General features: G+C 44.5%; 1 protein-coding gene across 1 annotated transcript; it reads left to right on the plus strand.

Moving 5' to 3' along the window:
- The first annotated feature begins 6,941 nt into the window (after positions 1–6,941).
- LOC143769500 (trypsin-like) lies at positions 6,942–18,240 on the plus strand. The gene is made up of 5 exons (XM_077258125.1): positions 6,942–6,988; positions 9,439–9,601; positions 16,088–16,341; positions 16,505–16,641; positions 17,879–18,240. Exons 1-5 carry the CDS (start codon positions 6,949–6,951, stop codon positions 18,029–18,031), a joined length of 747 nt encoding a protein of 248 aa, XP_077114240.1. The 5' UTR covers positions 6,942–6,948; the 3' UTR covers positions 18,032–18,240.
- The last annotated feature ends 5,322 nt before the right edge of the window (positions 18,241–23,562 follow it).

Consider the following 23,562-nt stretch of genomic DNA (forward strand, 5'->3'; position numbering starts at 1 on the left):
CTCATTTTAATTGGATTTCTGTGGATCAGGGAGTATAGTGTTTGCTTGTTATTTTAATATTTTTTACAGGTGACACTGGCTTCGGGGATCAAAGTGATGGTGAGTATGTACTCTGTTATATGTACTGTATGTCTATATGTATGTTGTATGTATGCACTGTATGTATGTACTGTATGTGGCATGGTGCATGTCACATATCGTATGTTGCATGTCGCATGGTACATGTCACATGGCGCATGTCGCATGGTACATGGCGCATGTCGCATGTCACGTGGTGCATGGCACATGGCGCATGTCGCATGGTGCATGTTGCATGGTGCATGTTGCACGGCCCATGGTGCATGTCACATGGCGCATGTCACATGGTGCATGTCACATGGTGCATGTTGCATGTCGCATGTGCATGACACATTTCGCATGTCGCATGGTGCATGTTGCATGGTGCATGTCACATGTCGCATGGTGCATGTCGCATGGTGCATGTCACATGGTGCATTCTGCATGTCGCATGGCGCATGTCACATGGTGCATGTCGCATGGTGCATGACACATGACATTTCGCATGGCGCATGTCACGTGTCGCATGGTGCATGTCGCATGGTGCATGTCGCATGGTGCATGGCACATGACACATTTTGCATGGCGCATGTCACATGGTGCATGCCGCATGGTGCATGGTACATGACACATTTCGCATGGTGCATGGCGCATGTCGCATGGTGCATGGTACATGTCGCATGGTGCATGGCACATGTCGCATGGCGCATGTCACATGATGCATGGTGCATGTTGCATGGTGTATGTTCTGTATGTGTGTAATATATGTTTTAAGTATGTATGTACTGTATATGTGTGTATGTGTTTTTGTTTTTTTTACATTCAACACATTAGCTGGATGATGGGACTACTACTGTCCCATCATTGGCTAATGTGTCACTCACTGTCACTGTAGCAGGCAGAGCCCGATGGGACTTGTAGTCCAATCGGACGATGCCTTCACACAGAGATACACACACCAATGACCCCACTGCACAGCCCTGCAGACTCCCCGCCCACACACTCCAGCACCTTCCGCAGACCCACAATGCAGAACCTCCACCGATGGCAGATTCACCGCGCAGACCCTCCCACCACCACCACCACCGCACCGGCAGCACATCTCATCTCATGATGGAGGTCCCTCAGCGTCGGTTGAGCTTTGTACTCCCGTCTTCGGTGCATCCCTCTCCAGAGGGCTCTGCGCCTCCAGCTGCACAAGGTGATCAACAACGGCCAGTAGTGGGCGTACCACGTCATCGCGGGCGTGCCGCGTCATCGCAGCGCTCCGCGTCATCGCAGCGCGCCGTGTCACTGGCGTGCCCCGTCACTGAGCGCGCTGCGTCCTGGCGCGCTGCATCACCAGGCGGGCCGGGTTCTGTGCACGTGGCGTCTATCGCCCTATCAATTATGGCGCTGACTTCCGGGGGAGTTCCTGGTTGGGAACGCTGAAGACAATAGCCTTGGGCTGTGCACGCAGCCGGAAGGAGATGCCCGCCAGTGACGCAGTGATCACCTGCAGCTGAGCTCGGAAGGAGGACGAGTCAGATGATTTGAAGACAGGTGAGAAACCTATTTAATTGCACACATCTGACTGCACACTGATCCTAGAGAGATGGAGGGTGCAGATCGTCCAGAGGTCCTATTCTCAGAGCTCACCTCTGATCATGTAAGTTATACATTGAGGGATTTTATCACATTCACAACACAAGCTATAGAGCTTCTCCGTATCTGTTTCAGGATAAGGAGACGTCCAAGTGCCCAGCAGCAAGCCAAAGGCGCAGGACGAGTAAATGCCCTCTATGTTCCAATAGGCTACCAGAGGGGCATAAGAAAAAAGTGTGTGATAAATGTGTCCCTGGGCTACTTAAAGAAGAACAAACTTCCCTTCTGACTAGTATAAAAACTATGATCAGAGAGGAAGTACAGTCCACAGTATCAGCACTGATGCCGGTCGAATCTCCCTGCCCCAAAAGACCTAGGTGGGAACAGGATCTTAGTTCGGAAGAGGGGGAACTGTCAACTTACTCCGTATCCGAGTCCATGGAGGAAGAATGTTCTTCAAATATCCTCCCAGAAGAAAGAAAGAGATATCTCTTCTCTTCTGACCACACAGACGCTTTATTACAGGCCGTCAGGAATACTATGGGAGTGGAAGAGGCTACGGAACCTCTTACAGTCCAAGACGAGATGTTTGGGGGACTGAGAGCTTGTAGAAATAGAGTATTTCCTGTGAATCACCATATACAAGAAATGATCTTGGAAGAATGGGGCGACATAGGGAAGAAACTGATAGTCCCTAGAGATTTCAAATATCGTCTGCCTTTTGATCCGGATGAGACCAAAACCTGGGAATCCATTCCTAAAGTGGACATACCGGTGGCCAAGGTCTCAAAAAAGACCGCCATCCCATTTGAGGATTCCTCGAGTCTCAAAGATCCTATGGACAAAAGATCGGAAGATCTCCTCAAGAAGGCCTGGGAAGCGTCAGCCGCCGTTATGAAAACCAATATTGCGGCCACCTCAGTTGCCAGATCAATGTCGATGTGGGTAGACAAACTAGAGACCCAGATCAACACTAAAATTCCCAGGGATGAGATCCTGAAGTCTTTACCACTGCTAAGGATGGCAACAGACTTTATGGCCGGTGCTTCGGCAGAGTCGGTGCGGTTCGCTGCAAGAAACAATGCTTTGTCTAATGCAGCAAGAAGAGCTTTATGGCTTAGATCATGGTCCGGTGATACGCAGTCAAAAAACAAATTGTGTTCAATACCCTTTTCTGGCCTCCACGTTTTCGGTCCGGTACTGGATGAATTGCTTGAAAAAGCAGCGGATAAGAAAAAGGGTTTTCCCGAAGAAAAACCGAAAAATACGCAGTCCTTTCGTAGGACTCGATCCCATCCCAGGCAAGACTATAGAGGGAAAGGGAAAGGCGGAAGATGGAGCTACCCGAAAGGTGGTAGAGGCAGAGGTACCTTTCAGGATCAGAAATCAAAATCTAATAAACAATGATGCCAACTTAGTGGGTGGAAGGCTTCAGCACTTCCTACAAGGTTGGCAAAACATCACTCAGAACTCATGGATCCTAAATTTGATAGAACAAGGGTACAAGATAGAGTTCAGCCAAACACCTCCCAAAAGATTCTGCCTAACTCAAACCCAGTCGTTATCGGTTCATCAAAGACTCCTAAAGGATATTCAAGAACTTATCCAGATAAAGGCCATCGTTCCGGTACTCCATGCCCAGAGGTTCAGAGGACACTATTCCAGTCTATTCTCCATAAAGAAACCAAGTGGAGAATTCCGTACTATTATAAACCTAAAACCTCTAAATCGGTCAGTTACCTACAAACGATTCAAAATGGAATCCCTCAAAACTGCAATACCTCTGATCCAGGAAGGATCAGTAATGAGCACATTAGACCTAAAAAGTGCCTATTACCAGGTTCCCATCTCCGCCTCACACCAACAGTACCTCAGATTCGCCATAAAAGACCATGGCCGAATTCTACACTATCAGTTCACATGTCTGCCATTCGGCATCTCGTCTGCCCCCAGAGTATTCACCAAACTCATGGCAGAGGTGATGGCGTTTTTGAGAGAAAAAGGGATGGTGAGTCCAGATAAGGGACTCACCGTCCCTTATCTGGACGACATCCTACTCATAGCAGACTCTCCACAACAGATGGAAGAGAACTTATCAACAACTATTTCACTCCTGGAAAAGCTAGGATGGCTAATAAACTTCAAAAAGTCAAGCCTCAAACCCGAAACAAGAAAATCATTTCTCGGGGTAATCCTAGACTCAGTTCAGGAACATACGTACCTCCCACATCACAAGCAGGAGTCATTCAAAAAAGAAATCCAAAAATTACAAAAGCAAAAGCAAACATCCATAAGAAAGGCCATGCGGGTTTTGGGCCTGATGACTTCTTGCATTTCCAGCGTCCAGTGGAGCCAATATCACTCAAGACCCCTGCAGAAAGAAATCCTCTCACTTTGGGATGGCAGGGATGTAACCCAGGACAACAAAATACGATTATCCCCAGATACAAAAAGTTCTCTGTCATGGTGGACCATAACAAAAAATCTCGAGAAAGGAAGGCTTTGGAAAACATCTCCGTGTATAAACATCACTACAGATGCAAGTCACAGCGGCTGGGGAGCCCACATAGAAGAGAGTTACTCCCAGGGGACTTGGCCTGTATCAGTACAAAGCAGGTCCTCAAATTACAGAGAACTCAGGGCAGTCTGGGAGGCCTTAAAAGCATTCCAGGGAAAGTTAAAAGACCAACACATCCGCGTTTTCTCAGACAACTCAACAACAGTAGCCTTTCTACTTCACCAAGGGGGTCCAAAGCATCGTCATTTACAAGACTTATCAGACACAATATTCTCTTGGGCAGAACAAACAGTCAGATCAATAACAGCAGTTCACCTGAAGGGAACCCAAAACCAGGTAGCCGACTTCCTAAGCAGACAAAAATTATGTCCCACAGAATGGTCCTTAAACGAAGAAACCTTCCTCCAAAAAACCCAACGTTGGGGCTTCCCGGAAGTAGATCTCTTCGCCTCAAGGAAGAACGCAAAGACAGAAAGATTCTTCTCACTAAACCCAGGAGACAGGCCATCAGGAATAGATGCACTGGCTCAGAACTGGGACATGAAGTTGGCTTACGCTTTTCCTCCATTGGCCCTAATACCGAGAGTATTGAGGAAGATTCAGGACAGCCAGACATCAGTTATCTTAATAGCCTCTTACTGGCCCAAAAGGAGCTGGTTTCCTCTACTAAAGAAGATGTCCTGGGAGGATCCAATCCATCTACCAGTGGTACCGGACCTTTTGTCTCAAGGGCCTCTAGTCCATCAAGACCCGGGCCTACTACAGTTAGCAGCATGGATCCTGAAAAAGAGATCCTAAGATCAAAAGGTCTCTCGGAGCCAGTCATTGCTACTATTCAAAATAGTAGAAAACCTGTAACTTCTGCAATATACAGGAAGATATGGAGAAAGTTCTGCTCTCAGAGTACAGTTCCTGTATTGGTCTCTCACGGTCCGAATATTCCAAAAATTCTAGACTTTCTCCAGTCGGGGTTTGATAAAGGACTAAGGCCGAGTACTCTGAAGGTGCAGATCTCAGCCCTCAGTTCCTTCTATGACATCCAGCTAGCCTCTCATCCATGGATAATGAGGTTTGTCAAGGCCATTCTTAGGCCTACAATTCGCAGTACAGTGCCTCCCTGGGATCTAAACCTGGTGTTAAAGGAACTCTGTAAGGAACCTTATGAGCCACTAGCTCAAGCAGACCTGAGAGCCGTAACCTTTAAAGCTCTCTTCTTGGTGGCAATAACGTCAGCACGACGTGTTGGTGAGATCCAATCTTTCTCTATTAAACATCCATACTTAAAGGTCCAGGATGACTGTATCATCCTTAAATTAGATCCCGGGTTCCTTCCTAAAGTGGTTTCGGACTTCCACAGAAGTCAAGAAATTTTTCTGCCTACATTCTGCCAGAACTTCACTAACGAAAAAGAGCGTTCTCTTCACGCTTTGGATGTAAAAAGGACAATTCTACACTATTTAGAGATCACAGATAGTTGGAGAATTGATTCTAACCTCTTCATCCAGATGACCGGAAAGAATAAAGGGAAGAAAGCATCCAAAGCTACTCTAGCAAGATGGATTAAATCTACCATCACGGCAGCCTACATCTCGGCAGGAAGAACTCCTCCAGAAAGCCTCAAGGGTAAGGCGCATTCGTTGAGAGCAATCTCAGCCTCATGGGCAGAAAGCGCTGGGGCTTCTATGGACCAAATATGCAAAGCCGCAACATGGTCGAGGTCAAATACCTTTTGTAGACATTATAAGTTAGACGTAACTGTGAATCAACAGACTACATTTGGGAGGAAAGTCCTCCAGGCTGTAATCCCACCCTAAAAATTAAGGAGTTATTTGGTATTTCTCCTGGTGGTGCTGTCAGGAGGGACATCCTGGAAAGTAGGAATTAGTCCTACCGGTAAGTATGTTTCCAGGAGTCCATCAGGACAGCACCCCTTATATACCCTCCCTTGAGTTCCTCTCTGATATGTGATGTAAACATGTGAAGAAGGGAATTTCGATGAAATAGAGTTGCATCCATCCTGGTGTGGTACTTGGGAAAATCACTGAGGGGTAGAGGTGGGGGGGGCTATTTAACCTCTTCTGTGTTTCCTGTCCCTATCAAGGATAAGAAGGACAACCTCCTGGTGGTGCTGTCATGATGGACTCCTGGAAATATACTTACCGGTAGGACTAATTCCTACTTTTTTGCACACTTCCTTGGCTGAAAATCAGATTCAGAGGAAAACTTAAATGAAGGTGAGAAATTCAAATTTGAAAAGATTTGCTCGTCTCTACTCATCTTTAGGTACTAATTCTTGTGATTTAAAAACTGTTGACATCTCCTTTAATGCTTACAGGCCAAATCATTTTCCTGCCAGAAGACCGGGAGAAAGAAGAACAGAAGATCAGGAGACCGGACATGGAGTGGGAGCGACGGCAGCCACCGGGCACAAAAAGCACCGGCCGAAGAGAGGTGAATATAAGAGTTTTTTGGGTATTTTTTAAACCCTTTCTGGCAGCTTGAGTTTGCAGAACTATATTTCCTCATCTAGACCTTGACGCATTCTAATATCTCATCAACGATAAAACCACCCCCCCTCAATAAAATGTTCCTTTTTTAAAATAAACTTCCTCATGTACAATTTATCGCATGGGAAAGAAATAATCAGAGCCATCTGTGTATAATTTCATTATTCATTCATTAAGCCAAAAACAAGTTAAAGTATTTGGTGCCCTTGACCTTTTTACCGGAATCTCTCGTATCATATAAATAGGAGATGTGTGGTGGCGGTGCTATTAGACATCGCCACAATGAAAAGTCTTGTGTTCATCGCTTTCCTCGTAGCTGGCGGTAAGTTTTTATAATTAAATATTCTTGTTTTACGGTATGACATTGTACATGGAATTGGATTCCAAATATTTGTGGTGGATCCTTCGTTGGGCTTGATTCCTGGATCCAATGGGACCTGGAAGGTTTAGATTTATTATCTTGGGACCTAAACAAAGGTGAAAGGTGAACCAGTCTTGGTCCAGGGTCAAATTCATTAATTAGGTGCATACTTTTCAAAAAAGTTGGAAGAGTTGGAGTAAAAATGTTGCACAAAAAAAATTGAGACTTTTGAAGTTGTGTTGCAAGTTTTGTGGTGTAAAGTACATGATGAGTGTGTACACATGCAAACAGCACATATGACCCAACCTACCCACCGACCGACCTTCTGTAACATAAAAAAGAAACTAATATTTTGGGATTCTAGTGCAAACGATCCAATGGAACCAACTGGCACCAAAGTTTTATTGCAAGATTCTAAGGCTATTTCCAGATGGAATTCTTCAAATAGCTTTGTAAGTGGAAGTCACTTCAAGAAATGCTCATTTTTTAATTAGTTTTTGAAGAACGTTTTTTATTTACTGAAGCAGTTTTGAAAGGTTTATGAAGAGTAAAGGATATATTTTCTTTACTAAAGGGTTTCTTGCAGCCTTCCTATTGGACAGTGCCTAGTTTGGAGCATTTTCCATCAGGAGCTGCTGCAATTCAATGACCTACACTTTCTTTTCCCCAATGCTCAAAACACTGAATATATGAGCAACAAAATTAGTTTTCAATTTTCAGATGTTTTTTTTTTTTGCAGTGGACCTGTACTAGAAATCTCAAGCAACTGACCCCACATACCATACCTGGTCATGTCCTGACGTCAGATCTGTAGCATGGCAATGCTTTTATGTCAGCTGCCCATGCAGGCTTAGATGATGCTGTGGTAATTCTGCTACCTCTTGACGCAGGATCTCAGGGACAGTGGTTGACATCTTTCTGTGGGTGGTCGTCTGTAGTTTTCGAACCTACAACCTCTTGCATGGCAGACATAAGCATTAGCCACGAACTGCACAGCCACATATAGGAGCAATTTCTCTTGCTACATATCTAAATAACTTTAAATAAAATAAAACTTTATTTTTATATAGCGCTAACATATTCCGCAGCACTTTACAGCTTGCACACATTATCGTCGCTGTCCCCAATGGGGTTCACAATCTAGAATCCCTATCAGTATGTTTTTGGAATGTGGGAGGAAACCAGAGAACCCGGAGGAAACCCACGCAAACACGGGGAGAACATACAAACTCCTTGAAGATGTTGTCCTTGGTGGGATTAGAACCCAGGACCCCAGTGCTGCAGTGCTAACCACTGAGCCACCGTGCTTTCTTCTTCTTTACATGCACATTGTACTGGTACAGAGAGATACAGCTCTATTTACCAGTACGCCTCTATGTAATAAATATATCTTCAGTAATGTCTTTTAATTTTACATTACCTATTATTCATAGACTGTAGTTGTATTTTTTAAATAGTTCTCAACTCTTATTTATCTCTTATTTATGCATAATCAAATCATGAATGATATGTTTGCTTCTTCGTTATAGGACTGTTAACAATTTTTTTAAATTCAACAATTACATTAGTAAAAGTGCGTGTCAACAAATCAAGCTATATGCATGGTGGAGTCAGGCTTTTTATATCAAAACAGAATGAAGTTTATTGTCCTTATTAAACTGTACAGCTGTAAATGAAAGTCCTTTCTTCAGCACAAAGGAATAACAAACAGTCCTTTCTCTGGGTAAGGCAAAGTAAATCAAAAACGGTTTCAGCCATTTGGAATTCCTGGCAGTTCTCAATCTCTATAATTTTTACAGTTTACCATTATTGCTCCAACACAATACACACTGCTAAGCTAGTTGCCTATTATTAGGCCTGTTAGACCCAGACTGGACTGTGGGAGCAAACTTTTGGAAACTCTTAAATCCTGGACCTAAAATAAAGTCAAATAAAAACCCTTTCAGCAGCTTAGTGTTACTGGTACAGACTTCATGGGACTTACATCATAGAGGCCAGATGCCTCGATGACACATACCTGGCATCCAGCACCCTACTTCCTACTTTCTTACAATAAATAGATATGGAGTTGAGCGAAACAGTTTGCAAGATCCTGGTATAGAGACCACATTGGTAGTCAGTGGCAGCCAAAGAAGAGATCTGCATTCTTCCTATTAACTGCCTGAATCCTGAGCGTGACATCATGACATCAAAGGAATCAACTAATCAGAAGGACGCTGGAGATGGAAGGCAAATATTAGGAAGCTCAAGGTGCTTTGGTCCAACGGTCACGGACCCTCAAAGCACTCACTGGTCCACAGTCCTGCAAACCGTTTTTCTCAACTCTAAATAGATAGACATCAGATACATGGATATGAGATAGATAGATATGATATTTATAGAAAAACGCGTTTACTCTGATTTTTCTCCAGTTTTTTGTAGGCCCAATGAAGATGATAAGATCATTAATGGTTATACCTGCTATAAGAATTCTGTGCCGTACCAGGTGTCGCTGCGAGTTGCTGGCAGACATTATTGTGGGGGGGCACTCATTGAAGATGGGTGGGTTCTAACTTCCGCACAGTGTTATCAGAAGTAAGTTAAACCTTCCGATTTTTAGCCATTAATCTTTTCTTCCATTTATCTGTTGACGGCTTCTTGATTCTAAAAGCTACATATGGGTGTATGAAGGCCATCATGTAGACGTTGCCAATTTTTCCAATTCTAACTGGGAAACCACGGCTTTCCTTATGAACATTTTGGCGTCTTGTTCTCCCTTAGCATTTCATTGGGTGTATAACCTCACACATTTTACAGTGCTAGAGTAGATTTTAAGAATTTGCAATGTTCCTTCCTTTGAGCTTCAGGTTACATATTTATATAGTTACATAGTTATTAAGGTTGAAAGAAGACTTTAAGTCCATCTAGTTCAACCCATAGCCTAGCATGCCCTAACATGTTGATCCAGAGGAAGGCAAAAAAACCCATATGGCAAAGAGTAACTCCACCATGGGGAAAAAAATTCCTTCCCGACTCCACATATGGCAATCAGACTAGTTCCCTGGATCAACGCCCTACCAAGGAATCTAGTGTATATAACCTGTAACATTATACTTTTCGAGAAAGGCATCCAGTCCCCTCTTAAATTGAAGCAATGAATCCCTCATTACAACATCATACGGCAGAGAGTTCCTTAGTCTCACTGCTCTTACAGTAAAGAATCCGCGTCTGTTATTCTGCTTAAACCTTCTTTCCTCCAGACGTAGAGGATGCCCCCTTGTCCTTGTCTCAGGTCTATGATTAAAAAGATTATCAGAAAGGTCTTTGTACTTTCCCCTCATATACTTATACATTAACATAAGATCACCCCTTAGCCTTCGTTTTTCCAAACTAAATAGCCCCAAGTGTAATAACTACTGTTGAGCGATACCGTCCGATACTTGAAAGTATCGGTATCGGAAAGTATCGGCCGATACCGGCAAAGTATCGGATCCAATCCGATACCGATACCCGATACCAATACAAGTCAATGGGACTCAAGTATCGGACGGTATTCCTGATGGTTCCCAGGGTCTGAAGGAGAGGAAACTCTCCTTCAGGCCCTGGGATCCATATAAATGTGTAAAAGAAAGAATTAAAATAAAAAATATCGCTATACTCACCTGTCCGACGCAGCCTGGACCTCAGCGAGGGAACCGGCAGCGTTGTTTGTTTAAAATTCGCGCTTTTACTTGGTTACGTGAAGTCCCGGCTTGTGATTGGTCAGGGCGGCCATGTTGCCGGGACGCGGACCAATCACAGCAAGCCGTGACGAAATTACGTCACAGCTTGCTGTGATTGGTCCGCGTCCCGGCAACATGGCCGCCATTAACCAATCACAAGCCGTGACGTCACGGGAGGCTGGACACGCGCGCTTTTTAAAAAGCGCGCGTGTCCAGCCTCCAGTGACGTCCCGGCTTATGATTGGTCACGGCGCCATGTTGCCGGGACGCGGACCAATCACAGCAAGCCGTGACGAAATTACGTCACGGCTTGCTGTGATTGGTCCGCGTCCCGGCAACATGGCCGCCATTAACCAATCACAAGCCGTGACGTCACGGGAGGCTGGACACGCGCGCTTTTTAAAATGGGCGCGTGTCCAGCCTCCCGTGACGTCCCGGCTTGTGATTGGTTGCGCCGCGGTCAACCAATCACAAGCCGGGAGGCTTGTATAATACATCAGCTGAGAGGTGATACATGGGAATGTGAGACACATCCTGCAAATTCGACCAAACTTATTATGCAATAATTGATGTTTTGACAACATTGGCAGTTTCCCCTTGTTTGGTTTAGTTCATCCTCACTCATTTTGTGCGCCGCGGTCAACCAATCACAAGCCGGGAGGCTGGACACGCGCGCATTTTAAAATTTTAAAATGCGCGCGTGTCCAGCCTCCCGGCTTGTGATTGGTTGATCGCGGCGCAACCAATCACAAGCCGGGACGTCACGGGAGGCTGGACACGCGCCCATTTTAAAATGCGCGCGTGTCCAGCCTCCCGTGACGTCACGGCTTGTGATTGGTTGCGTCTCCCATGTGACTGCTGAAAATAAAAATAATAATGGCGGGTGCACCACTTACAATATAAAGAATTCAATAATGAAACAGCAGGGTGCTACATTAAGCATGGGAGAAGCAATTAGAATCAAATAAAGAGAAAAAGAACCCATGCAATGAAACATGCACACCTGCTACAATTTTATGGAAAATATAAAGAACAATTTTTATTACAAGCAAAAAAACACATTACAACCATAAAATCAATTAAAAGCAGTATAAATACAAAACACCCCCAAACATCAATCAAATGTAATTGGCAAAAAATGTGCAAACACACGCTGTATGTCTTATACTAATGGACTAAATATAAATAAATCAGTATCACATAATATGGGGTAAATCAGCATGAACTTTGCAACAAGTATAACAATGGCCAAAGCAAGCCCTATAAATACCACATAATAGGCGTCCCTATATGTGTCCTGAATAGTGCCAAAAAGATAAGCATATGGCTTATAGAGTAATGAAATATGTCACTGGCCCTGAAAGGGTGAACAAGTGCCGCAAAAGAATAATGCTCGCGGCGTGCAAGCCTGCAAACCACCCCTGGGAACCACAATGGAGGGATAATTAAAGAAAATCAGGTAGATAAATAAGACCTGAAGCCTGGTAACATGGTCAGCATGGTAAAGTGGACCACAGGGAAAGCATGAAACAACCTGCAATAAACGGTGCCTCAGGATAAAGACAGCCATGAAATATATACCAGCATCAATCATGCATGTCAGGGCCAAGATGTAGGCCCCCTACATCTTGGCCCTGACATGCATGAGTGATGCTGGTATATATTTCTTGGCTGTCTTTATCCTGAGGCACCGTTTATTGCAGGTTGTTTCATGCTTTCCCTGTGGTCCACTTTACCATGCTGACCATGTTACCAGGCTTCAGGTCTTATTTATCTACCTGATTTTCTTTAATTATCCCTCCATTGTGGTTCCCAGGGGTGGTTTGCAGGCTTGCACGCCGCGAGCATTATTCTTTTGCGGCACTTGTTCACCCTTTCAGGGCCAGTGACATATTTCATTACTCTATAAGCCATATGCTTATCTTTTTGGCACTATTCAGGACACATATAGGGACGCCTATTATGTGGTATTTATAGGGCTTGCTTTGGCCATTGTTATACTTGTTGCAAAGTTCATGCTGATTTACCCCATATTATGTGATACTGATTTATTTATATTTAGTCCATTAGTATAAGACATACAGCGTGTGTTTGCACATTTTTTGCCAATTACATTTGATTGATGTTTGGGGGTGTTTTGTATTTATACTGCTTTTAATTGATTTTATGGTTGTAATGTGTTTTTTTGCTTGTAATAAAAATTGTTCTTTATATTTTCCATAAAATTGTAGCAGGTGTGCATGTTTCATTGCATGGGTTCTTTTTCTCTTTATTTGATTCCCATGTGACTGCGACGCAACCAATCACAAAGCCGGGACGTAATTTTAAAATCCTTAAGGACCTGAAATTACGTCACGGCTTGCTGTGATTGGTTGCGTCGCCCATGTGACTGCGACGCAACCAATCACAACGCCGGAACGTAATTTTAAAATCCTGAAGGACCTGAAATTACGTCACGGCTTGCTGTGATTGGTTGCGTCCCGGTCACATGGGCGGCACGCAACCAATCACAAGCCGGGACTCACGTAAAGGAAAGAAAAGCGCGAATTTTAAACAAAGAACGCTGCCGCTTCCCTCGGTAAGGTGCAGGCTGCGTCGGAGAGGTGAGTATAGCAATATTTTTTATTTTAATTCTCTCTTTTACACATTTCTACATTAATGTTGTTTCGATACCGATACCCGATATCACAAAAATATCGGATCTCGGTATCGGAATTCCGATAGAGCAAGTATCGGCCGATACCCGATACTTGCAGTATCGGAATGCTCAACACTAGTAATAACCTATCTTGGTATTGCAGACCCCCCAGTCCTCTAATAACCTTGGTCGCTCTTCTCTGCACCCGCTCCAGTTCAGCTATGTCTTTCTTATACACCGGAGACCAGAACTGTGCACAGTATTCTAAGTGTGGTCGAACTAGTGACTTGTATAGAGGTAAAATTATGTTCTCCTCATGAGCATCTATGCCTCTTTTAATGCATCCCATTATTTTATTTGCCTTTGTAGCAGCTGCCTGACACTGGCCACTGAATATGAGTTTGTCATCCACCCATACACCCAGGTCTTTTTCATTGACGGTTTTGCCCAGAGTTTTAGAATTAAGCACATAGTTATACATCTTATTACTTCCACCCAAGTGCATGACCTTACATTTATCCCCATTAAAGCTCATTTGCCATTTATCAGCCCAAGCTTCTAGTTTACATAAATCATCCTGTAATATAAAATTGTCCTCCTCTGTATTGATTACCCTGCAGAGTTTAGTGTCATCTGCAAATATTGAAATTCTACTCTGAATGCCCCCTACAAGGTCATTAATAAATATGTTAAAAAGAAGAGGGCCCAATACTGACCCCTGTGGTACCCCACTGCTAACCGCGACCCAGTCCGAGTGTGCTCCATTAATAACCACCCTTTGTTTCCTATCCCTGAGCCAGCTCTTAACCCACTTACACATATTTTCCCCTATCCCCATTACTCTCATTTTATGTAACAACCTTTTGTGTGGCACCGTATCAAAAGCTTTTGAAAAGTCCATATACACTACATCTACTGGGTTCCCTTGGTCCAGACCGGAACTTACCTCTTCATAGAAGCTGATCAAATTAGTCTGACATGAACGGTCCCTAGTAAACCCGTGCTGATACTGGGTCATGAGGTTATTCCTCTTCAGATACTCCAGCATAGCATCCCTTAGAATGCCCTCCAGGATTTTACCCACAGTAGAGGTTAAGCTTACTGGCCTATAATTACCGAGTTCAGTTTTTGTCCCCTTTTTGAATATTGGCACCACATTTGTTATACGCCAGTCCTGTGGTACAGATCCTGTTATTATGGAGTCTTTAAAGATTAAAAATAATGGTCTATCAATGACTGTACTTAATTCCTGCAGTACTCGGGGGTGTATCCCATCCGGGCCCGGAGATTTCTCAATTTTAGTGATTTTTAGACGCCGCTGTACTTCCTGCTGGGTTAAGCAGGTGACATTTAATGGGGAATTTTTATCACTAGTCATATTGGCTGCCATGGGATTCTCTTGTGTAAATACTGATGAAAAAAAGTCATTTAGCATATTGGCTTTTTCCTCATCCTCATCCACCATTTCACCCAGACTATTTTTAAGGGGGCCAACACTATCATTTTTTAGTTTCTCACTATTTACGTAGTTAAAGAATATTTTGGGATTATTTTTGCTCTCTCTGGCAATGAGTCTCTCTGTCTCAATCTTTGCTGCCTTGATTTGCTTTTTACAGAATTTATTTAATTTTCTGTATTTATTTAATGCCTTCTCACTACCTACTTCCTTTAATTCTCTAAATGCTTTCTTTTTGTCACTTATTGCGCCCCATACAGCTCTATTTAGCCATATTGGTTTCCTCCTATTTCTAGTATGTTTATTCCCATACGGTATATACTGTGCACAGGTCCTATCCAGGATGCTAATAAACGTCTCCCATTTTCTTTGTGTATTTTTGTGTCTCAGGATATCGTCCCAGTTAATTGCACCAAGATCCTCTCTCATCCGTTGGAAATTTGCCCTCCTGAAGTTTAGTGTCCTTGTCACCCCTCTACTACACATCTTATTAAAGGAGACATGAAAACTTATTATTTTGTGATCACTATTCCCCAAGTGACCCCCAACCCTTATATTTGCTATGCGGTCTGGCCTGTTGGTTAATATTAGGTCTAGCAGTGCCCCCCTTCTTGTTGGGTCCTGAACCAGTTGGGAAAGGTAATTGTCTCTCATAGTTGTCAAAAACCGATTACCTTTGCTGGAACTGCAGGTTTCTGATCCCCAATCTATTTCAGGGTAGTTGAAGTCCCCCATAATAATGACTTCTCCTTGAGTCGCAGCTTCATCTATTTGCTTTACGAGGATATTCTCCATTGCTTCCATTATTTTTGGAGATTTATAACAAACCCCTATCAGTAATTTATTATTTTTCCCCCTCCCCTTATCTCCACCCACAGGGACTCTACATTTTCATTAAATTCACCTATATTATCACGCCGGAAGGGTTTTAAGGACGATTTTACATATAGACTCCCTCCCCCTCGCTTATCTGTACGGTCATTTCTGAAAAGGCTATAGCCCTGCAAGTTAACAGCCCAGTCATGGCTCTCATCCAGCCAGGTTGATGAACTCAGGGAGAAGTCGCTAATGCCTAAAGCTGACGACTGTATATAAACCAGGGAGTGGGCAAAAAAGAGGGATCATAGGAGACTTCAATTGTTGAAGTTACGGTATATTAGGTTGGGGGGTAGGAATCAACCACAAGTTGTTGTGGGACGCACTATCCACCATATTTTTAACGTGACTTAACACTAACAAAACTGTATTTTATCTTTTATTTGCAGCAACATTCAGGTTGTGCTTGGAGAACATGACATATCAACTCAAGAAGGTACCGAGATGTCCATTGATGTCTACCGGATTTTCATGCACCCAGAATTTGATGAACATACCCTGGATAATGACATCATGTTGATCAAACTGGCCAGAAGAATCTCATTAACTTCTTATGTCCGAACAGTGTCACTGTCCTCGTTGTGTGCAGGTGCCGCTACTACCTGCCTCGTGTCTGGATGGGGAAACACATTGCCTTCTGATGGTAAGGCAAGGTTCACATGGAGTTTTTTTTTTTAACATGGATGTAATGCCAGTCTTCATGAACTGGCCCCAAAGTTCCACCTTGCCTTCTTCTTTCTTTCCATCCAATATATCTATACTGCTTCTATTTCTGTAATGTCTACTTCTTTCATTTTACCCCACAGCCTATTACCCATCCTATACTCTTCAGTGCTTGGAAAGCCCCACTGTAAGTGCCAGTGATTGCTCCAAATACTACCCTGGAAGACTTACCCACAACATGTTCTGCGCTGGACGTGTTGGCAAATTTACCACTTGCAAGGTAAGGAATCTTACTACTAAGTCCATATGTGGGGTCTGTTCACACGTTTCTGATTCATCTAAGCTTTTATGCTCACAAAGTGGAGTAAAAGCCTTGAAAAGATGCAAAACATTGGGGTAACTCAGAGCTGCTCCAAATTTTTGCAAATTTTTTCCCAGCTCTACCGATATGGGCAGAGCTTGGGTGGAACAGGGGTGTGATGTCACAGCTTGTCTATTTCATGGTGGGCTGTAGCGTTCACTATACCATAAATCTCACTCCACTCCCTCACGCATGGAGGCACGCTCTATTTGTAAGATGCTATAGATTCATAAAGAAGTGTGCACCTCTTCTTGAATCAGGAGTGTCTGACTGCACTATGCCCCCTCATCAAGACCGGTAAGAAAACCTCTGGTCCTGATGTATCAGGGCCATGGAGTAATTTCATATTTACATCCTCCTGGTTTGAAGAGTGACTTAGCCTACACCCATGTGAATGTTGGGAGTATCACTCTAGAGTCCTTAGAGGTGTTGTCCTCTCCAATTTTCTTCTTTCAAAAACATCTTAGAATGGCTAAAAAACATAGCATACTCACTGCACACTGTAAGTGGAAGAATGGAGACAGGCCAAGCAGCGCTGGAAGAAGATACTTTCGAACAAACAGTTCAGGAGAGGACAACCCATTAATCATCTAATTTTATTGCACTGAGTTCAGAGTATAAAAAATCTTAAAGAAGATATATAGTATCATTTTTATAGACAAAACCAGGGATTTCTAAATTAATAGAGGTATAAATCTCCATTTGGGATCTTCATCACTTGACCAGATTGTGGAGAGGAGTTGTCCTGTCCTACAGACAACCCAATAAGGTAAATGGGAACTGTGTAATACCTCATTCCTTCTTTGGTGTAAGAAGATAACAGCTGACTAGTAGGCAATGCATCCCTCCTAATAAGTATGAATTGTCTATCATTTATCAGGATTATTCATGACCAGAAGCTTAAAGCCATGTACAGCTCACGTGACCTTATGTGGTTCCCGAGAACAAACAAGCTGGTCAAGGGTTGCCCGGAATGTGGGCCGGGCGGGTCAAGTGTTAATTAAAGGGAAGAAGGCAAAGTGGGGAGGAATCAACAATATGAATGTATTCAACAAAAATGAAGCAATGTACAAGAAATTATTATGATTAATGTACACCCAGCTTATCTGGTGAATAGGAAAAACGCATTATTCATAGGCTGTGTTCTCTTGTCTAGGGTGACGAAGGTGGACCTCTTGTGTGCCAAGGACAACTGCAAGGAATTGTGTCCTGGGGAAATCAATGCGATGCACAGAGAAACAATCCCTGGGTCTACACCAAAGTCTGCAATTACATTTATTGGATTCAAGACATTATTAGTCGTAATTAGGTATTTTTCCGCCTAAGTTGGTAGACATCTTCATACAACCAGTAATTACTAGAATGAACACACAAATGATAAAATTCGACATACAAATCTCGTTCCATGCTAAGCTTGTGAAGTTTGACCATCTCTAACGGTATAAAAAATTACACATAGTTGGAATTACTCTGAATAAACTTCAGAAAAAAAAGATGCAAATAAATTTATCAGTGAAACTTTGTTGTGTCCTTCATTATGATATTAGGTTAAATGTTCTCGAAGCTTTGGTCTACTACATTGTACGTCTGCAATAAACTACAAAGTCATTGATTTGTGGAATTCTAAAGCACACAGCAAATTCCACTTGAGAAATGATTGAAAAGGAATCATTCACCACCGATCACATCAAAAGTGACCAGTTTTTCCCATCACTACCGAGTATTTTTTTTTTACTTCTGCCATACGGTTCCAGAGATGAGTCTTTTTATTTGCTGCTAATTTTTATGACTTTTACTAAGAGGGCGTGGCTGATAAGTTAATTATGCAGAACAGTTTTAAGACACTCCCCAGAGGATTCTGTGATCCATTTCTTTATCTTAGAAAAGACCATAAAATTATCACTAAATAAAAAGAGGCCCATATGTCCAGTATGGAGGATTTTGACAGAATAATCAGGGAAGCTGTGGGAATAAAACAAGAACAAAAACTGACCAGGGCCTTTTTAAGTAACACTACTAGTAAAAAAAAAATATACAACATGATTTACTATGAACACAAGAAAGCACACAATAACATATTTGGGGGTGAAGGGGGCTATTCCGTGATCTTCAAGTCTTGATCACAACAAATTAATCAATTTAAAACAAAAAAATGTACACACACCTCTTTTATCCCTGATAGTACGAAACTTGTGGCTTCTGCTCTCACGACCAGTATTCTGTTTATGATGCTCAAATGGTGCCATTACACATAACTCATTTCACCACTTCAGGCAATCACTGACCTCAGTGGTCATGTGCTGTATAGCACTAAGAATAAGTTTGGAAGAGGTCACCACCAAAAAGCGTGTGAAGAATCAACCCAAAGCATGCTTAATGGTAGTATGACTAGAAGACAAGATAAAGATGCATGCTGCATAACGGATCACCAATATATACATTTATTGTTGTCTGCTGCGGTCTCCCATTCTGCATCAGCCGCAGTGGAGCCTGCTCAGTGGAGACGTCGGTCTCAGCATCTCACTGCATCTAATACTGTGCAAAGGGTTACTGCTGCCTCTCCAGGCTCTGCTATTGTACCCTGCACTGGTCTGCGGCGAGCAGGCTTTTCTGGGACTAAGTCCTGCTTTGCACTCATTGAGCATGCCCAGGGCACGATCTCTCAGTGGAGATCAAGGGTCACATGCTTAGGAACTGCAGCAACTTCCATTGGTCCTCCAGGAAGGTCTTGTACCTGATCAAGTTCTGTGGAAGTCTTCCATTGGTCCTTCTGGGAAGGTCCTGAAGTTGCTGCAGCTATAAAAGGTTCTCATGACCACACGGCCATGTGCTAGTATCAAATATGTACGAGCTCAGCGCCAGTGTGGTCGTGTGTGTGGTCAGGGACCCGGCTGAAATAAGCCCTTAGAATGCTGACACCTCTGGCGAGGAGTTTTGTGTGTATGCAGTCAGGGACCCGGCTGAAATAAGCCCCTAGAATGCTGGCACCTCCGACGAGGAGCTTCTTATGAGTGAATTCAGGGCTGGCTAACAGCCATTAGAATTCCGGCTCCACCGGAGAGGAGCAGCGTGTTTGGTTTGGACTGCATGATCACTGTCGGCTCTAGTCAGTAGCTGTGTCCCCTGTGAGCTAAACAGGGCACAGCGTTCTCTTTACTATGGGCTCTGTGAAGTAACAGAGTTTGTTCATATTAATTTACTTCACCGACTTACTTAGCAGCAGGTTCTTTCCTGCACGGTGGATCCCGGGTTGCGAACGCACCTATCTCACCTAATAAATATATTCGGTGATTTCCGCCAACCCTAACAGTATACTAGCGCCAGGATCTGGCTAAGTAATGGTGGAGGAACAGCGATTGCAGGGGTACATCCAGCTGCTGGAGGGCCAGTTGGCGTCTCTCGAGTGTGCAACCTCGGCGGTGGATGTTACCGCAATAGCTGTTCAGGCTGCTAGCGTGGCTGCAGCAGTTTTACCCACTGCCACCTCTGTTCCGACCTTATTGTCATGTCGGACGCTATTCACACTAGGGCATCCAACAGACAGCGGTAATTCCACATTCGTCCACTATACGCTCAGTGGCGCCAGCTAGATTTTATCCAGGTTGTCCGGGGTTAATCTAGCTGGTAATCGGGTTGGAGGCTGGGTCACGCCTCCAACCCGTCATTCTGGACTTTGGGCGTCGCCGAGTATAGCTTGTGTCTTGTGCCTGGTGATCTCGGCCTGGAGTGGTGGTCTAGGAGAAGGAATATCGTATCTGGTGGTGTATTATCCTTTGCCATATTTCTCCTTCCTATATTTGTATTTGTTTTGCCCTGTGCACATTATAGTATTTTTATGTGTGTCTGCGGCGTGGTGCGTCTTTAGTTTTCCCTGTCTGTACTTTCTGTAGGGGTTGGTGTTTGGAGTCAGGGCCAGGCCTGGCGGCCCAGACAAGCACACCATCAGTGTAAATTCTGGGAGAGGGACAGACAGGGTTTTCCCTAGTCTGAGGGATATCGCAGGGGCCCGGGTAATCAGCTGTAGTCTACCCAGTACCCGCATGACACTTATCTCACCTCCCGTTGCCTGAAAAATACTCTGGGGACAGTAAGTCCTGTAGGGGTTTCATGAGCCAGTGTGATATACATCTTGAGCTCCTGGCTGCACATTTTCCCACAGAGCGGGCAAAGGTGGGATTCATAATCTCTCTCCTGTCGGACAGAGCTTTGGAGTGGGCTACGCCGCTGTGGGAGCGCAACGATCATGTGGTGCGGAGTGTTCCTCGGTTTCTGGGCACTCTGAAACAGGTCTTTGTAGGATCTCAAGTCACCCATGATACGGTGCTCCAACTGCTGGCATTGACTCAGGGTTTGACCATGGTCAGCCATTTTGCTGTCCACTTCCGGACATTAGAATCTGAGTTGGAGTGGCCAGATAAAGCCCTCATCCCTGTATTTTGGAGGGGGCTGGCTGACCATGTGAAGGATGCTTTAGCCAATAGGGAGATTCCTGCCACACTGGAGGAGCTCATAGCTGTATCAACTCGCATAGACCTTCGTTTTCACGAGCGAAGGTTGGAGCGAGCCCAGTGTAGGCAGAGGTTTCGGCTGGCTCCCACCTTCGCCAGACCTATGGAATGTCCGTTCCAGGCGCCCAAGTCACATGCGGCCATAGAGGTGTCACGAGCGGGGTCCAAGTCCCGGTCCGCTCGTGCACTTAAGGTCTGTCATGTTTTCCGGCAGTCAGGACATCTTGCCTCCAAGTGTTCTTAGCGGTCGGGGAAACGTCAGCGTCTAGTGGCAGTTGGAGGAGGTACACTAGACATGGTGATGCAGCGCCCCCACTGCCGCAGGGCTGAGGGGTACCCGGTACCGGGCCTCTGAGTCTCTGCTCTGGGGTTGTCACGGTGGCTAGGCCCCGGTCCGTGACCCTGCCGAGGGGCACACAGTGAATGATCGATGTGGATGGTGGTAGTGGTGCGGTGTAGTGCCGGTCGCAGTAAATAACGAGGACACCAGGTTGCAGTCTCTTTACCTCTTTACTGAAGGTCTCTGGGTCCTCAGTCCGGAATACGGTTCACCAGGCTGCGCAAGTCCGGCCGGTCCAATGGCACCTCCAGAGTTCTCTTTGCAGGTGGAAATCTGTGCCTTCCTGCTAGCGCTATGTGTTGTGGTCCTCCCCTGCTGTGCTTACGGGATAGTACCCCACAACTGTTGTGTCTGTTTCTGATGTTCCCTCACAACTCGTTCGGATGATGTTCTTCTCCTCCGTCTCTCCCTGATGTTCTGGTTAGGACGGCACCCGTATGATGAGTAGGCTCGGAGCTCTTCCGGGACCCTAGAGTCGCCCCTCTCCTAGTGCGCCCCCCATGTCTTCATAGGTGATGTATGTGAGACAGCCCGCCTGAGACTGACTGTCCTGCCATTGGTTTGAAGTATTGCTTGGAGCTAGATATATAAATACTTCCTCGGCGTTCCGGCCGCCGGTTGTGCGCCTCAGTAGGATGTTGCCTCGGTCTTACAGCACGACTCCTACTGGTATTTCTCCTCTTGCTTTGATCTCGTTTCTCACTCAGCACAATATATCTCGCTTCTAATCCTTTCTTAGGGCACCGCCGCTATGCTGAGCAGGCACGGTCCCGTGACGTTCTTCCTTGTTGCCAGGCCTCTGTCAGGGTCCCAAACCTGACAGGGACCCTACCGAATCTTCCCCCACAACACCCTCTGCCACAAGGTGTTGCCTGGTTCCAACCCAGTCAGCTTTGTCTCCTAACTTCCTGCCTGACCCCCAGTTTTACCCACAGTGGTGAGGAGTGGCCTAATAAATAGCACCCTTAGCTCCCCCTGGAGGCCCGACTGTGAAATGTATTGGTGTATGTGATACCTGGTCAGATGAACTCCTTCAGTGCCATCAGACGTACCATAGCCCCCCTTAGCGGCGGAGCCACAGTACTGCAACGACCAAGACTCTGGGGCGCTGCACTCCCCCCCGGTTAAATCCAGTACTCCGGGACTGGGAAGAAAACAACTATACAGGTTAGCAAAAAGACATACAATTTTTGTGAGTGCAATAACAATAAGTATATTTAAACAGGGCTTCCCTTTATGGGAGGTGAGGACACTTGAACGTTACAAAACATGGTTAAATATTATAGCAACATGCTATAGATAACTTCCTTTTACCCAACCGGGTATTCTACTTAGTGCAAAATTGTTGAACAATAATTTAACATTGCCTTTAAGGATGTACACTCTAAATCCACTAAAGACCTTCTTATAACACATTATAAGGCAATTAACTTCATTCTCCTTCTTTAAATCTGCAGGACCGCCTGTCCTAGATGCTCCAGACCTACTGCCTCTCCTTTCTTTACAGGACCGCCCCTTTCAGCCCGGGCCTACTGTCCTTCCACTACTATACACAGTATAGAACATAACATTTACTTTCAGTTTGAAATCACTGAGCCATCCCTACATGGCTCCTAAGAGGACTCACTGATTAACCCCGTACGGGTTCACTTTCTGTCCTCATTTTTCTTTCAACGTTATTGAACCTTTCTTACAATTAACTAGATAGTTACATTTAACTCTTTCATATCAGCAGCATTATTACTTTCTCTTTTAAGACATTATTGCCACCCAACTGTCTTAAGGCAATACGGTTCATCAGCGCAATACGTGGACATCCCCTTTAAGAGGGGATCAAGTCTCTATGAGGTAGCACATCTTCTCACGCTACCAGTTCGTACTCAGCAAAGGCTCCGGTGTGGTATCTTCGCAAAGAGTCCCTCTTTAAGTAAAACCAGTAGGGAGCACCTTTAAGAAGGTGCAAACTATTTACAAGCAGTTTGTATCATGCAC

The sequence above is a fragment of the Ranitomeya variabilis genome, chromosome 4 (assembly GCF_051348905.1).
Source record: "Ranitomeya variabilis isolate aRanVar5 chromosome 4, aRanVar5.hap1, whole genome shotgun sequence".
Classification (NCBI taxonomy): Eukaryota; Metazoa; Chordata; class Amphibia; order Anura; family Dendrobatidae; genus Ranitomeya; species Ranitomeya variabilis.

Excerpts from the sequence above, each read along its gene's own strand:
- LOC143769500 (XM_077258125.1), top strand. The coding sequence starts at position 6,949 with ATGAAAAGTCTTGTGTTCATCGCTTTCCTCGTAGCTGGCG. Across the intron at positions 9,602-16,087 it reads TCCGCACAGTGTTATCAGAA|CAACATTCAGGTTGTGCTTG; the intron begins GTAAGTTAAACC and ends TTTTATTTGCAG. Across the intron at positions 16,642-17,878 it reads GCAAATTTACCACTTGCAAG|GGTGACGAAGGTGGACCTCT; the intron begins GTAAGGAATCTT and ends TCTCTTGTCTAG.